This window comes from Heterodontus francisci, chromosome 48, assembly GCF_036365525.1.
Source record: "Heterodontus francisci isolate sHetFra1 chromosome 48, sHetFra1.hap1, whole genome shotgun sequence".
Lineage (NCBI taxonomy): Eukaryota > Metazoa > Chordata > Chondrichthyes > Heterodontiformes > Heterodontidae > Heterodontus > Heterodontus francisci.
In genome coordinates, this window is record NC_090418.1 from 506,687 (window position 1) to 524,216 (window position 17,530).

At 44.6% G+C, this 17,530-nt stretch overlaps 1 protein-coding gene across 4 annotated transcripts in view; it reads left to right on the forward strand.

The window, feature by feature from the left end:
- The window catches only part of LOC137357381 (E3 ubiquitin-protein ligase RNF167-like), a 167,686-nt gene that overhangs the window by 50,645 nt on the left and 99,511 nt on the right, over positions 1-17,530 (forward strand). For all 4 annotated transcript variants that reach the window (XM_068023681.1, XM_068023683.1, XM_068023684.1 and 1 more), the window contains exons 2-5: positions 3,133-3,258; positions 7,477-7,563; positions 8,979-9,101; positions 11,210-11,297. In XM_068023681.1, coding sequence (XP_067879782.1) covers positions 3,160-3,258; positions 7,477-7,563; positions 8,979-9,101; positions 11,210-11,297 — 397 coding nt within the window. In that variant the 5' untranslated portion in view covers positions 3,133-3,159. The remainder of the gene's footprint in view (positions 1-3,132; positions 3,259-7,476; positions 7,564-8,978; positions 9,102-11,209; positions 11,298-17,530) is intronic.

The following is a 17,530-nucleotide window of genomic DNA, read 5'->3' on the forward strand; positions in this document are numbered from 1 at the left end:
GAACCAAAGGCGACATGAGGGGAAAAAGGTTTCATGCAACAAGTTGTTGTGATCTAGAATGCACTGCCTGAAAGGGCAGTGGAAGCAGATTCAATAGTAACTTTCAAAAGGGATTCAGATAACTACATGAAGGAGGAAAATTTGCAAGGCTATGGGGAAAGAGCAGGGGAGGGGTCCTTTACATAGAGCTGGCACGGGCACGATGGGTCGAATGGCCTCCTTATGTGCTGTATCATTCTATAATTCTATGAAGAAAAAAAGCATGTCTGGAATTCCTGGGAGCTGGTGCCACAGTGGTTCTGTAATTCCGTGGAGAACAATTCCTGTATTCACACAGCATCATAAAATATTTAATGATAAGGAAGCCCACTCCGACCATCTTAGTTCATCTCTATAGGACGATTCCATATTGCTGCATCAAATTCATTTGAAATCATTCCAGGGTCTGGGATTCATTTTAAGCATTGATCATTTTGTATGAAGGACTTCCTGCCTTTTATTAATTTGAACCTGTGACCCCTTGTCTAGCTCTGAGTTTAATTTGAAATAGAATTCTAGATGAACCTCTTCCACAGCATTCACTCTCTAACCCTCTGAGGTCACCTCTTGCGTGCTTCCATTCCAGGCTGAAGAGCTGAAGTCTTTCCAGTTTATACTCTTACCTCAGACTCTGACCCTGGTGATCAGCTTCAAGGTTACTTTCAGCACTGTCCCCATGCTTGTTTGTCTGCAACCAGAACTAAACACCCTGCTCTAGGTGCAGTCTGAACTGAGCATTGTACACTTCAGGATCGGTGCTTGCCCTAGATCTGAACTAATTCCTTTGCTCCAGCTGTTACCCACTCACTGTGAATCCCTGATTCTCTGCCATGCATTACTTTAGTGACAGTAAAGGGTGTGCGATTTCTGCTAGTGTTTTTCTCGCTCTGTCTATTAGTAAATTTGTCATTCACACAACGATTCTAAAGACATTGATATTATTTATTTATTTATTTATTTATTTTATTTAGAGATACAGTACTGAAACAGGCCCTTCGGCCCACCGAGTCTGTGCCGACCATTAACCACCCATTTATATTAATCCTACACTAATCCCATATTCCTACCACATCCTCATCTGTTCCTATATTTCTCTACCACCTACCTATACTAGGGGCAATTTATAATGGCCAATTAACCTATCAACCAGCAAGTCTTTGGCACGTGGGAGGAAACTGGAGCACCCGGAGGAAACCCACGCAGACACAGGGGGAACTTGCAAACTCCACACAGGCAGTACACAGAATTGAACCCGGGTTGCTGGAGCTGTGAGGCTGCGGTGCTAACCACTGCGCCACTGTTCCGCCCACAAATTCTCGTCTTTGTTTGCTCTCCACAAATGAGAGCGTCAGTGAATTAATCAGGTCAGGTTTCCACACTCGGCCAGATAGACATTAGAATCAAAGGCCCATTATTTTCCTTCTGGGTCTTGGTCCCTGCTTCTAGCTTAATTGTGACTAGTAAAAGTGCTGCAGTTCCAGCAGTGCGATCTAGGCTTGACCCCCTCTATGTTGAGTTTATCATAGAACCATAGAAAAGTTAGGGTACAGAAAGAGGCCATTCAGCCCATCGTGTCTGTGCTGGCAGAAAAATCTAGCTGCCAAATCTAATCCCACTTTCCAGCATCTGATCCGAAGCCTTGCCAGTTACAGCACTTCACTTAGGTACCTTTTAAATGAATTGAGGGTTTCTGCCTCCACCACTGATCCGGGCAGTGAATTCCAGACACCCACCACACTCTGGGTGAAAAAGTCTTTCCTCATGTCCCCTCTAATCCTTCTACCAATCGCTTTAAATCTGTGCCCCTTGTTAATTGATATCTCTGCTAGGGGAAACAGGTCTTCCTGTCTACTCTATAATTTTGTACACCTCAATTAAGTCACCCCCCAGCCTCCTCTCTTCTAAGGCAAACAACTCTAGCCTATCCAATCTTTCCTCATAGCTGCAACTTTCAACCCCTGGCAACATTCTTGTAAATCTCCTCTGTACTCTCCCTAGAGCAATTATGTCCTTCCTGTAATGTGACCAGAACTGTATGCAGTACTCCGACTGTGGCCTAACCAGCGTTTTATACAATTCCAGCATTACATTCCTGCTTTTGTATTCTATACCTTGGCCAATAAAGGAAGCATTCCATATGCCTCCTTCACCACTTTATCTACCTGTCCTGCCACCTTCAGGGACCTGTGGACATGCACTCATGTATATGCCTCAACCCTGTTTACTCTTTGCATGATATGATGTTGCTTGTTGACATCATGCGTAAATATTGTGCATGCACTGGGCCAGTGTGTCATGGCCATTAGGTGATGGCACTTGCCGCTTTGCCAGCAGCTAACTGAGGCATGTCAATTTAAAAGTAAATTCAGTAAATTCTTGGGTCGCTCTCCTTAGCTCTGGCCAATAATATGAAAGGCTCTTTATTCCTGTGGCGCTGCCAATAAGGAGCAGGCGAGAACAGGATTCCCTCTTGGCTTGGATTCTGCCACAACTGCAGGCTGTTCAGGCTTTGTGGGGCGGATGGGTGGGGAGCTTAGCATCACTTAACCTACTTGACTCTCCTTATCTTCCCTCTTTATAGCCTTGGTAGTGTCCAACACTGCTGTTCTGTCAAAAATGTCGAACAGTTGTGCGCAGCTGTGTTCCACAAGCTGTGGTGCAGTGCACAGGTGTTCTATGAACCATAACCTCTTGAAAAGCCAGTGATCAATGAGTTTGATCATAAATAACTGGCATTTTAAGGGGCATTGCTGCTCATGGGCTAGACAAACCTAGGAACTATATGGAAATGGTTCACACTACAATTTTATCCCATAGATGCTGATCGAACAGTACATTTCCTGGGGCTATATGCATGAATCCTTTTCCTTCTGCAAGGTTGCTGTCGTCGTTTAGTCACGAGAAAGAAATGTTGAGTTGTACTATTCAAGCACTGATGATGTGGCAGCAGCTGTTTGTACTGATGGGAACTATTCACCTGAACCACTGTGGCCACAGCTTTCTGTTTAGGTCAGCAGAGGGAGTTTGAAGTTTCCACCCTGTTGAACTGTTGAGTATCTAACACTGACCTGTTTTTTTTGCTTTCTGGGGCAGGTGCTGTGCAAGATTCTCTAACTCAAGATGCCTGTGGGTGTGTACTATTCAGTGCCATATTGTGCCATCTTTGTTTTACCGATCCTCCTAATGGATGTGCCAGCTGTGGAGGGATATGTGTGTGCAGTAAGTCTAGCTTAAAAAGTAAACATTTTGAAGTTTAATCTGTTTTCTCTCACCCACCACATCATCTCTGGGTAAGAGGGACGTATGTTTGCTATATGCTGGTCTGCTGACCTGAAGCTCAGTGAGTGAATGCACTGCTTGGTGTAGTATTGAGCCATACAGCACAGTAAGGCCCCAAACACCTTCAATCGCTGGTCTGTGCTAAGCCAGTTGACCTCAGCAAGGAGCAGTGATAGAGGCTGCAGTAATCAATCATGATGTCAAATGTGAGGCATAGTAAGTAATTCGGAGGGCCAAAGGAAGCTGCAGAGAGATATTTATAAGATGGTGGAATGGGAAAAGAAGTGGCAATTGGAATTCAATGGCACTAGGTGTGGGATGGTAACTTTTAGTATAAACGTAATAATTACAGTTTGAATGGGGAAGGCTGAGTAAGATGGAAGAGCAGAAGGATTTGAGGTTCAGGTTCAGAAGGCATTAAAATCTGTTACTCAAAGGGACAAGGTCACTTTAAAAAAAAAACCCTGGATTTTATGGCAAGATTGTTGAAGTCAAGATGTAATGACACATCTATACTAGTCCTTAGCAAGACGATATTTAGAGAACTATGTGCAGATTTGGACTCGACACTGTTGAGGCAATAGAGGGGGTTTTTGTTGTCTTATCTGTTCTTAGGGTGTGGGCAGCATAGATGAAGCAGCAGTTATTGCCCGTTCCCAGTTGCCCTAAGAGCTTAAGTCACTCATGTATTGTGGAACTAGGGTCGCCTGGTTTAGGCCAGAATGGATAGGGATGGAAAGAGCTCCCTACCCTGGAGGACATTGGTCAATCTGTTGGGTTTTCACAACAATCTGTCTGCTTTCGTGGTCATTTATATTTTCTTGTGCCCACCAATTACGAGACTTATTGAATTCAGTTCACAGCTTTCAAGTACATTGAAAAATTGGATCTGTGTTCCTGAGATTGTCTGGTAATTTCATACAAGTGTTTAAAATTATGACCATTTCCAGTAGTTGAAGGGTCTAGACAAGGGGACATTGATTGATGATTAAATGTAAAAAGACTTATATCAAGAACAAGATAATGTTTTTTACATAGCACATTTCAAAACCTCACAATCTTCTAGCAAAATTAGTGATTGAAGCAGAGAACATTTCGTTATTTAAGAACAGATTTGATAGGTAGCTGAAAGAAAAGGGATATGGGAAGATATCCCATATGGATAGGGGATTACGATATTGCTCAAACAACAACATAGACTGACCAGGCTGAAAGGCCTGTTACTATGTTGTAATTTCAGTATAGTTAAAGGAAAACCCGCATCCCCCCACAAAGCACCCTTCCAATTTCCAGAGTTGGGGCAAAGCGATGGATGATGATTCTAAAACAGGTTTGTCTTTTTCCAAAACCAGAATTGGAATTATTTTCAGATTAATTGATCTGAAACATCTTTTTGCCAATTACGAAGTCTAGAATGAAAGGTTTGAGGGAGTCGCACCCCATTTCCCAGTGAATTTCGCTGACCATACAGCTTTAGATTGGTTCTGTGTTGTCGGTCCCCATCTGTAACGGTGGTTGGATAAAAAGTTAATCCTACTTGGTACAGCAGCGATACTTAAAATCATAGTAATTACAGCACAGAAACTGCCCAGTGGCCTTACAGCAATTGAACCCTTCAACTGAAGCTGTCTACTCCAAGTCCCTTTCCCTGATTTTCAAATACTTCTTTTGTATTCCCTTTTGAATGATGTTATAGTCGTTGCCTCACTAGCCACTTATAGTAAAGCAATCCATAATTTTATAACCCTCTGTCTGTGTGTGTGTGTAAAAGATTCTTTTAATCTCTGCCTTTGTTCTTGTGACAGTCCTGAGTTTATGCCCCCTTGTGATCAGTGGAAACGATCTTTCATTATTAAAACTCTCAAAAGTTTTCATTATTTTGAAAGCCTCTAATCAGGTAATCCTTAAACTTCTCTCTTTTCTCCAAGCATTTCTTCAAAACTAGCCTCTAAATCCAGGCCTCATTCTAGTGAATCTTTTCTGTCTCTTTTCCACGGCTCTATCCTTCCCAAATAAGTGCCTAGAATTGTACATACTACTTCAGCAGAATGTTAAAGGGCTCCAAGGGTTAGGTTATGAGGAAATGTTATGTAAACTGGGCTTGCTTTCCCTGGAATATCAAAGGTTAAAGGCTGATTTGATTGAGATTTTTAGCATTTTGCAAGGAATTGATAGAGTAAGGTAGAAACAACTTCTGCTGATGGAGTCTAGGACAAGGAAACATAACCTTAAAATTAGAGTCAGGCCATTCAGGTGAGAAGTTAGGAAACACTTGTTCACGTCATTACGACCAAGGTAATGCACTGTTAATTCAGTCCCACTACTCCACAGGTCATAGCATATTAGTAATGTTTCTCACCTACTGGAAAAATAGCCAAATTAAACACTCTATTTGTCCCCCAGAATAAAGCACACCAAACCAGGTTTCTTTAAATAACAACAAAATTAACTATTTATTAATAAACTAAGTATCAAACAATAATGAGATAACTCTATATGTGAAAGGATTCTTTTCAAACTTCTTATTCTATCTAACCCTCATGCGCGCGCGCGCACACATACATTTTAAAAAACGGTTAACTGGATTTTAAAAGGATGTTTTCAGGTTACAACTATTTCTTAAGAATAATATAATAACTGGGTTGTAACGTTCTGGTAGGATATTTCCAGGTTGGTGAGGTGTCCCAGAGTCAAATAGTTGGATGCCACTCAAAGTGTCTCCAGGCGAGATTGATGAACAGTCTGTGATGGGTAGGCATTCATGGAATTTCATCTGCAGTAGGTGTCACACAGATCTTTCAGCAAAGGGTATAACAACAGGTCTACTTGGGTTTTGAAATAGCAGTCTAGCAGTAGAAGCTTTTTTGAGCTTTCAGGATCTCCCAAAACCTAAGAGGCAACAGGAATCACTCCTGAGGCAGAGATTTTTCAGAGACTGGCAGCAATAGGAATTTGCCACCTTTTAAAATGCAGGGCTTCCTCTTAGCAAAGGAGCCTTTCTCCACAGAGAGCAGCAACTCTTTTCCTGGGTCTTTTCCTCTCCAGGGGTCTTTTTTCCTCTCTCCAGGCAGACCACAGCCACCACCACAAATGTAGAATTTCTTTTTACAAGAGAGGCAAGCCTTTTTCAGAGAATAGATCTTTTTCCTCTGGGCTGCAAACACAGGTCCCAGCCAGCTCACTGCTAGCTGCTTCCAGCTGCCTGGTCTTTTTCACACTGCAAAACTGAAACTAAAACCCACAATCAAGTCATGTGACAGTCATAAATCTTCCTGTCATTTCCCTGGTGAGCTGCTTGGAAACAGGTAACTTGCAATCTGCACTCAGTTCAAACACCAAGTTTCAGTATTCAATGTTCACAGAAAATCCTTTCTCTGTCTTAGCTTTCAGATTAGCTTTCAGATTGTGACGACGCGAAGGGTGGTAGAAATGTGTAACACTCTCCCACAAAAAGCAATAGTTGCTAGCTCATTTAATAATTTCAAATCTGAGATCAATAGATTTTTGTGTATTCAGGTGGGTGGATGGAGTTGGGATACAGATCAGTCATGATTTGAATAGCAGAACATGCTCGAGGGACTGAATGGCCTACTCCTGTTCCGATGTCCTATGTGGCCCAAACAATGTCTTGTACCAATTCAGCATCCCGTTCTCACGTTTGTATTCTATATCTCTGTATATAACTTGGAATTCTAATGGTTTTTGCTGTCTTGCTCTTAGCCTTTGAGATCAGTATTTCTGTACCCCTAGATCTCTTTGCTCTTTCACTCTGCTAAACATCATACTATTTAGGATATACCTCTAATATTTTACTTTAAAAAAAAATTTCTTCACATCGTACTACTTCACATTTCTCTGCTGCGTATTGCATCTATTCACCCACTCTGCTAATTGGTGTGTGCCCTTCTGCCTCCTAAAGGAAATTGTATTTCCATGTAAAATCCTTTCCGGTCCTAAAACCTGTCGGTAATCTTCAACAATTCTTGTCATGTACTCTTTCTTTCTGAGGTTGGTTGCCACAGTAGGAAGATCTTTACTGTGCTTCTGACAAATGTTTGATGTTGACGCTGCATCAGAGAGCTCCATTGCCCAGCATGAACAGAAGAAAAAAAGCAAAATATTAATAGTCAGGAATAATGGATCTATTTCCTTTCACAGTACACCAACAGTACCCCGAACACTACCATGATCTTTGATGACCTGCCATCAATGTTTGGCTACCAGCTGCTAAAGGATGGGCTGCAGGTAGGTTTCTTGCTTTCACTAAGGAATGAAAATCAAAAGGAAGACTTGCATTTCTGCAGCACCTTTCACAACCTCAGGACATCCCAAAGTACTTTACAGCCAATGAAGTACTTTTGAAGTATAGTCACTGTTATAACGCTGGAAATGTGATGTAATGTGATGAAGAAAGCTTGACTGAGTAAACTGGAAAAGAAACCAGGTTAGAACAGGGGATACATTGAGGAGGCACTGAGCCGTGCTGTCCACCGGGAGAAGGGAGACTGGGGAGGGGCAGGGCAGCCAGATTTCTCCATTAGTCTCTTTCTTACTTAGTCACAATCTGCCTGCTGATTTCAACTCATTTAAACTGTTACACATTGCCACATGTCACAAAGGGAAAATATTGTCACTGTGGCTCAGTGGGTTGCACTCATGCCTCGGATCAGAAGGTCGTGGGTTCAAGTTCCACTCCGAAGACATGAGCGCAATTCCAAGTTAACACTTAGGTCCGGTGCTGTACTGTCAGAAGTGCTGTCTTTCAGATGAGACATTAAACCCAGGTCCTAATCTGCTGTTTGAAAAAGAGCAGGGGTGTTCTCCTTGCTGTCCGGGCTCACACTTATCCCTCAACCAATGCCTAAAACAGATGATCTGGTCATTATCTCATTCCTTATAATAGTGACTGCATTTCAAAAGTGCTTGATTGACTGTGAAGTGCTTTGGGATGTCCTGCAATTGGGAATGGCACTGTATAAATCAAAGGGAAAATATATGTACACTTCTGGAGATTTATTTTGATATTGGACTTCAGTTGGTTGTAATATTTTTAACTTTGCCAGTGAGCACTCCAGTTACATGACTGACTTGTGAGGTTCAGTACACACATTTGCATTAAATATAGGGCTGGTGTGTAATGTCAAGGTTTTCTGGTATAGAAATGTGAAATTGCTAAAGTAGGAGGAGGATGTATAAGGCATAAAAGCACCATTTTCTCCTACCCCGATTTAGTTCTGCCCTTTAGAACAGAGATGAACAAGGATAATTGGGCATTCTTTATATGGATGTACTGCACGGTTGTGTTTACAGGAGGAGAGGATGGGAAAGGAACTGGAGACTCTTGACAAGATTAGGAAAAATTTAAACTTCCTATCTTCAAAGTTTGGGAGCTGAGAAAGGGGGCAGCTGTGTTGTGCTTTGTACTAAATTAGTGGAGGAGTGCCATGTTTCATTACTCTCCAGATAAATTGGCAACTTTCCACCCCTGTCCCTGAGGAGGTGCTGGGTGTAAGTTAGGCATTTACCCTGATTTGGGAAGACAAGTCCACACTTCATCTCCATCATAACTGAAGGTGGCCGGGTCTAGAGCGGCTTTTCAATTAGGAAAGAATTGGGTTTCCAACTGAAAGTCAAAAATATTTTTCTTCTGACCCTTGTAGGGTTATCTAGTATTTGCAAAGCCTGATAATGCCTGTGAGCCCATCGCACCACCTCCTTCAAACACCACCATCCTGGACTTTATTGTTGTGATTCGCAGATATGGGTGTAATTTCGATGTCAAGGTACGTAGTGCATCAAACTTGAGTGATACCACTATCAGGGCAATATTCCACATTAAAATACTTGTATTATATTGCAACTGTTTCTTCAATGCTGAAATGTCACTGTTACACAGCAGAGAGCTGCAGCCAACAGAAACATTCGGCCCATCGAGACCGTGCAGGCTCTTTTGAAGAGCGATACAGTTGGTCCCACTCTGCATTCTTTTCCCATATCCATGCAATTTTGTTTCTGCTTCAATTCCCTTATCCAATTCCCTTTTGAAAAGCCACTGTTGAAGCTGTTTCCACTATCTTATCCAACAGTACATTCCAGATCACAACAGCTTGTTTTGTAAAATGTTTTTCCTCGTTGCCTTTGGTTCTTTTGCTAGTCACCTTAATCTGTGCCCGCTGGTTCAGCCATTGGAAGCAGTTTCTCCTTATTCTATCTAAACATCTCTGTCAAACATTCTTAGTCTTCTGTGCTCCAAGAAAAACAACCCCAGCTTCTCTAGGCTATCTGTGTAACTGCAATCCCTTATTCCTGGAACTTTTCTAGTAAATCTCCTCTGTACCCACTACAAAGCCTTCACGTCTTTTCTAACGTGTGATGCGTAGAATTGGACGCAACCCTCCAGCTGGAGCTGAAGTAGTGTTTTATGTTGGTTTAGCATAACTTCCTGGCTTTTGTCTATGCCTATTTTATAAAAACCCAGGATCTTGTATGCTTTATTGACTGCTTTAGTAACCTGTCCTGTCACCTTCAAAGATTTGTGCATAGACACCCTCAGGTTTCTCTGTATTTACACCCCCCCACTGAAATGATACCATTTAGCTTGTATTGTCTCACTTCATTCTTTCTACCAAAATGTACCACACCACGCTTTTCGACGGTGACTTTGATCTGCCATGTGTCCACCCATTCCGCCAGCCTGTCTATCCTCATGAAGTCTATTACTATGTTCCTCCCTGTTTACTACACTTCCAAGTTTTGTGTCAGTTGAAGGTTTACAAGACCAATACCTGGAATGGGAGGGTTGTCTTATGAAGAAAGGTTGGACAAGTTAGGCTTGTATCTGCTGGAGTTTAGAAGAGTAAAGAGGCAACTTGATTGAAATGTAAGATCCTGAGGGGTCTTGACAGGGTGGATGTGTAAAGGATGTTTCCTTTTGTGGGAGAATCTAGAACTAGGGGTCACTGTTTAAAAATAAAGGGTTGCCCATTTAAGACAGAGATGAGGAGAAATTTTTTCTGAGGGTTGTGTGTCTTTGGAACTCTCTTCCTCAAAAGGTGGTAGAAGCAGAGTCTTTGAATATTTGTAAGGCAGAGGTAGATAGATTTTTGATAAGCAAGGGGGTGAAAGGTTATCGCCGATAGGCGGGAATGTGGAGTTGAGGTTACAATCAGATCAGTCATGATCTTATTGAATGGCGGAGCAGGCCTGAGGGGCTGAGTGGCCTCCTCCTGCTCTTAATTCATATGTTCAAGTCTATCCTGGCTCTCCACGGAGTTATGCTGTCAGTCCACTCCCCGTTCAATCCCCATAGCCCTGCAAGTCTATTTCTCTCAGGTGGCCATCCAATTTCCTCTTGAAGTCATTGATCGTCTCTACTTCTACCACCCTTGTGGGCAGCATGTTCCAGGTCATTGCCACCCACTGCGTATCAAAGTACTTCCTCATATTCCCCCTGTATCTTTTGCCCAAAACTTTCAATCTGTGTCCCCTAGTCCTTGTACCATTTGTTAAAGGAAACAGCTTTTCATTGTCTAACCTATCTAAGCCTGCCATAATCTTGTACACTTCTATTAAATCTCCCCTCAATCTCCTTGTATCCCATCCACTTTATGTACTGACAGCCTTTGTAGTATCTTTCTATCTATTTTTATCTCAAAAATTGAATGACCCCTTCCATCAAAGCCTCACTGTCACCACCCCACCCCACTCCCACAACTGCCCCTTGTATGGCTCAGGACCATACTGGCTAGTGCACGAATCTGAGGCTTGGGGGAAGCCCATGTTTCTGTTTTACAATCAAAATAGAAAAACAAATATTTGCATACAAAAAAACTTTAACTTGTCTAATCACTTTAGCGACTAGTGAGAAATGCATTGTGGATTTTTGTTGCAGGTGCTTCAGGCGCAGCTGGCTGGGTACAAAGCTGCAATAGTGCATAATGTTGACTCGGACCAGCTGCTCAGCATGCGCTGGAGCAATGGTAGGTTCCATCTCTTCATGATTCTGAAATAAATGTTCACTTGTTCACTTGCGCCTTAATTGTATGTCAATGTAGCAAAATAAGTGAGAGCAGTTTATGGATTCTGCCGTCACCTTGGCAGATGAGTGTTCAGCAAGGAGACTGGTTGTTCACCATCTAGGTTGATGCCATCTCATAAGTGATGTTAAACCAAATCTTTATTTGCAGATCCGATTGCAATTATTACATATGAAGTCCCTTTTTGAAGGGTCGGTGAAGGCACTGACTTTGTGGCGGGCTTGCACGTTCTGGAGGGACCTGACTCTGTTTTCCTCAAATGTTGAGATTGCTTGATGACAGAGACTTCTGTATTTGGAGCTGCCCATGATTGTTTCTTCCCCATGTAGTGCGGTCCAACTTTCAGACCCTGAGATTGGCTTTCAGAATGTCTTTGAATCTAAATTTGGGACGTCCTATGGTTTGGGATCCCATGCTCAGCTGGCTGTAGATTGCTACCTTTGGTATGCAGGAATCCTCCATGCCAACCACATGGCCAACCCAGTGAAGCTGAGCTCTGATGAGCACGCTTACAATGCCAGGTATGTGGCCCTTGCAAGAACCATAGAACAGTTACGGCACAGAAGGAGGCCATTCAGCCCGTTGTGTCCGCGCCGGACGAAAAAAAACTAGCCGCCCAATCCAATCCCACCTTCCAGCACCTGGTCCATAGCCTTGCCGTTAAAGCACTTCAGGTGCATGTCCAGGTACCTTTTAAATGAATTGACAGTTTCTGCCTCCACCACTGATCAGGGCAGTGAATTCCAGACACCCACCACACTCTGGGTGAAAAAGCTTTTCCTCATGTACCCTCTAATCCTTCTACCAATCACCTTAAGTCTGTGCCCCCTGGTAATTGACCTTTCCGCTAGGGGAAACAGGTTCTTCCTGTCTATCTAGGCCTCTCATAATTTTGTGCACCTCTATTAAGTCACCCCTTAGCCACCTCTGTTCTAAGGAAAACAACCCTAGCCGATCCAGTCTTTCCTCATAGCTGCAACTTTCAACCCCTGGCAACATTCTTGTAAATCTCCTCTATACTCTCTCCAGAGCAATTATGTCTTTTCTGTAATGTGACCAGAACTGCACGCAGTACTCCAACTGTGGCCTAACCAGCGTTTTATACAGTTCCAGCATTACATCCCTGCTTTTGAATTCTATACCTCGGCCAATAAAGGAAAGCATTCCATATGCCTTCTTCACTGTATCTATCTGTCCTGCCACCTTCAGGGACCTGTGGACATACACTCCAAGGTCTGTCACTTTCTTCTACCCCTCTCACTATCCTCCCATTTATTGTGTATTCCCTTGCTTTATTTGCCCTCCCCAAATGCATTACCTGACGCTTTTCTGGATTGAATTCCATTTGCCACTTCTCTGCCCACTCAACCAAACCATTGATATCATTCTGGAGTCTACGGCTATCCTCTTCACTATCAACTACACAGCCTGTTTTTGTGTCATCAGCAAATTTCTCAATCATGCCTCCCACATTTAAGTCCAAATCAATAATATATACCACTAGCAGCAAGGGACCCAACACCGAGCCCTGTGGAACACCACTGGAAACAGCTTTCCATTCACAAAAACATCCGTCGACTACTAGCCTGTGTTTCCTGGCCCTGAGCCAATTCTGGATCCAACATGCCACGTTCCCCTAAATCCCATGGGCATTCATGTGGCAGTTTATTCTGTCCCTCAGAATAGATTCTAACAATTTACCCACCACTGAGGTCAGACTGACTGACCTATAATTATTTGGCCTATCCCTCACGCCCTTTTTGAACAATCGTACAACGTTTGCAGACCTCCAATCGTCTGACCCCTCTCCTGTATCTAGTGAGGATTTGAAGATGATCCTCAGCACATCTGCTATTTCCTCCCTGGCTTCCTTTAACTGCCTGGAATGCAATCCATCCGGCCCTGGTGATTTATCCACTTTCAAGGATGTCAGCCCCTCTAGTACTTCCTTTCTCATTATGCTTTTCATATCAAATATTTCACACTCCTCTTTAACTACAATGTCTACATCAACCCTCTCCTTTGTGAAGACAGAGACAAAAACTCTTTAAGAACCCTGCATCCATGCATAAGTTCCCTTGTACATCTCTGATAGGCCCTACCCTTTCCTTAGTTATCCTCTTGCTCTTAATGTACTGATAAAACATCTAAAAGAACTTTGGTGTTAGGAATTTTGTTGCTTTATGTGATGCTGGGAGATTGTCTGTGCCTCCCAGCCATAGAGAGGTGATGCGAGAACCACTGCCTGGTAGACTTCAATCTTTGTTTAGAGACAGCATTTTGAAACAGACTCCATGCTCTCTCCAAAGCCTGTGGATGAGCCTGCTGAATACTAAGCTTGCTTTTGCTAGGTGATGGGCGATTTCATCATCCAACATGGTGCTGTGGGAGAGGATACTCCCCAGATAGCAGAACCTCTGAACTGAGTTGAGTGGTGTATTGTTGATTGTGACAATGGGGTCTTGGCGTTTGTGGCCAGGGGCAGGTTGGTACAAGATCTCTCTCTTTTTCAGACTTATTGTAAGGCCGAAATGTTCTGAGGCTTGGGCAAAACTGTCAACAAGCGGCTGGATGTCTTCTGGAGTGTGTGCTGTGAGAGCACAGTTGTCGGCAAACAAGAGTTCATTTAGTAGCTGTTGTTTGATCTTTTTGTCAGCCTTGAGCTTTTGCGGATTGAAGAGGTTGCTGCCTGTCCTGAGCTGAATGTGTACTCCCATGTCGAGATCTTTGATTGCAAACAAGAGCATGGCTGAATAGTAGATGGCAAACAGAACTGGAGCCATTACTCAGCCTTGTTTGGTGCTATTGGTGACAGGAAAGGCATCTGCGAAGGCACCATTCTGCATCACATTGGCTGCCATGAAATCAGTGGATGACCCTCATCATTTCATGACAGCCATGTTTGTACAGCACCTTCCACAGGCCTTCATGGTTTACTGTGTCAAAGGCCTTGGTCAGGTCAACGAATACCATGTCGAGGTCCTTGTTCTATTCGCAGGAAATTTTTTGAATTTGACACGCCGCAAAGATCATGTCGACCATTCCTTGCCGAGTACAAAAGCCACACCAAGTCTGTAAAATGAGTGACAATCCTGTTGAGAATAACCCTTGCAAGAATTTTTCACACCGTGGAGAGAAGTGAAATTCCACAATGATTGTCACTGATGGACTTGCATCCCTTCCGTTTGTATAGGTGGGTTATGAAAGCATTCTTGTAATCTTGGGACACAATGCTTTGGTTCCAAATTAAGCAGAAGACGCTAGTGAGTTTCCTAACCATGTGAGCTCCTCTGTATTTGAATACTTCAGGGGGAATGTCGTCTGCTGCCGGAGACGTACCCACAGACAGTTGCTTTATGGTCTTGGTGACTTCAGCTTGAAGGGGAAGCTCACCTAGAATACGCTTCTGTGGAAGTGATTCAATGGTGTTGTCGCACTCCGTGGATTCTTGGTTCAGGAGATTGTTAAAATGCTCTGCCTAATGAGGGAAAATCTCATTCCTGTTCGTTCGGAGCTGATTTCAATCTGCTGAGAGGACAGATATCGTATCGTTGGTTTTGGGGCTATAGACAAATCAGAGACCTTCAAGGAGAGCCTTCAGGTTGTGCTTATTGGCAGCTTCCTAAAGCTCTGCAGCTTTGTTTTTCCACCATCTGTTCATCATCTCTTAGTTTGGCCTGCGGTGTGTGTTTTGCTTGATCGCATCTGGCTTTTCTTGGTCGTGAATTTTTTTTGTCAGATATGTAGGATCTGTGAGCATTGTGCACATCATCTAATAGCTATACAGTCATGTTGTCGAAGCTTTCGTCTTGCACTCATTCGGACAATATGCAAAAATATCCAATGTACGGGAAAACAACAACTTATACTGCATGAGAAGAGAGTGCTAATTTGTTGGCAAGTGAACTCTGGTTGGTAGATACGTTACCATGGAGAATGCACCAGTTGTTTACGGTGACTGACAGTTAACTGCCAAGCTTTGTTTGAAATGTAAACCAGGCAGCTTGACTCTGGTCAAGGCATTGACCTGAGAAATGAACCAGTGGATGGCTCATTTCCATGCATTTCTGCAGACATAAAGAACATGTACACAGATTGCCTCTGATTCAGCTGAACAAAATAAGTGACAGCCATTGGATACAGAGTAAACTCCCTCGACACTGTCCCCATCAAACACTCCCAGGACAGGTACAGCACGGGGTTAGATACAGAGTAAAGCTCCCTCTACACTGTCCCCATCAAACACTCCCAGGACAGGTACAGCACGGGGATTGGGAATACTGAGTGCTGAGTGCCTCAACGAGGTGCAGCTGACAGTGCTGCAGTCAGTTGCTGGAGGTGCTGCTGGAGAAGGAGTGCTGAGGAGAAACTGCAAAAACTTTCAACATTTGCTGCAGAGGAAAGACTTTTGGAATAAGCCTGTATTTGGAGGTGGGTGTTGAGCACCAGACTCATTTCATTTGGACTGTTGTGGGAGGTGGAAGAGGCCAGAAGAACAAGGGGTGGGGGCTATACAATTCTGCAGGGAGCTGTGCAGTTGCACTAAAGTTGCAGGGAAGCTCCCTCCCCACCCCAATTGCCCAGCCTGAGTCAGCTGAAGCTGCCTGGCTAATATACAGAAGGGGATAATAAATAGTGCCTGGGCAGCTTCAGCTGGCCCAGGTGAAGACGCCTCCCCCAACCAGAAGAACGTAAGACCAAGTGTACTGGCAGAGACTGTTTTAAGTGTGCTGTGTGCACCACCTCCAGAAAGGAAAGAAAGTCATCACTTACAGCCTGTCTTTCCCTCTCCTGTATTCCCTCAGCCTCTCCCCCAACCTGTTGTTTGTTTGTTTGTTTGTTTTGTGCATAAAGTTATTTTCAAGCCTACAATTTGGAGTGGGTTAGCTCTTAGACCCATGGCAAGCCCTTCATCACAGGTGGCGGGGCCCTCTACAACCTATGCAGCTGCAGCCTCTGTGGCTGCCCACGTGGCCCCGTCACCTTTTAAATTAATAACATCCAGCCATGGGGTGAAGAGCTATCCCTACCCCAACATGTCCATTGAGGCCTGTGTGAAGGCAATGGCCAAGGTTGTCGTCCCCTCGGCCATTGTTGCGGCCTCAAAGATGTATGGGAAGGCTGTGTTTTTTTCTAAAGACTGAGCGGGCCGTGTCCCTGGCCCTGAATAAGGGGCTCACTGTGGGGGGGACTTTCCTGCCGGTGGACCCTCTGGGGGCCACTGCGCAGCGGATAATGTTATCAAACGTCCCACCCTTCGTTCCCAGTGAGCTCCTCCTCCCCCACCTACACCATCTGGGGGAGGTGAGGTCAGGGATCACCCCAGTCCGGCTTGGTCTTCGGGAACACAGCCTCCAACATGTCTACTCCTTCCGCCGCCAGTTATTTATGCAGCTGGCGCGGGAGGAGGACTTGGAAGGCCAATTTAATGTGGAGTTCCAGGGGACGGCCTACCGCGTCTTTTGGACCTCGGACGGGGCGCGGTGCCATGTCTGCAAGGGGGTGGGGCATGTTTGTAAGAACTGCCCCAACCTCCCGGCCGCCAGCTCCACCTCGGCGGCCCAGAGTGGTTCCACAGCACCTCCTCCCACTCCTCCCACACATAGAAGACACAGCTCAGTCGGTTCTGGAGGCTGTGGTTTTCACAGCCTCCAGTGGGGAGGGGAGTGCCCGGCCGAGTGGAAGGAAGACGCGGAGGCAAAAGAAACATCAAGAGGCGCGTCCCCTGCACACATTGAAACGACCCGAGCCTGAGCTCAGCCCAAAGCCCGTTCTCACGGAATCCACCTGTCCCAGGGCTGGGCTCAGGCCTAGGGTGACTAAAAAGAAGGAGGGTGCGGAGGCCTCTGATGACATGGAGGTCTCTGAGCCTCTGCGTCCTAGTGGGAAAAAGAGGAGAAGGCACCCCTCCACAGAGGTAACGAGGGGCCCTGAGGTGCAGGGTCCATCTGTTGGAGGGGAGCTGTCTCCTGTTTCGGGTCCCCAGGTTTCCCCTACCGCCACCACCAAGGCGACAAAGTCCAGGCAGGAGCACCCTATTCCTCAGGATGGAGGGGAGGGGAAGGCCCCGGTACTTGAGGCCCCTCCTGAAGGAGTAAGTGGGGCCCTACTTGTGGTGGGGGAGCCTGGGGATGCCGCCCATTCTGCCACTGCTACTGGATCGGGTGCCCTGAGTG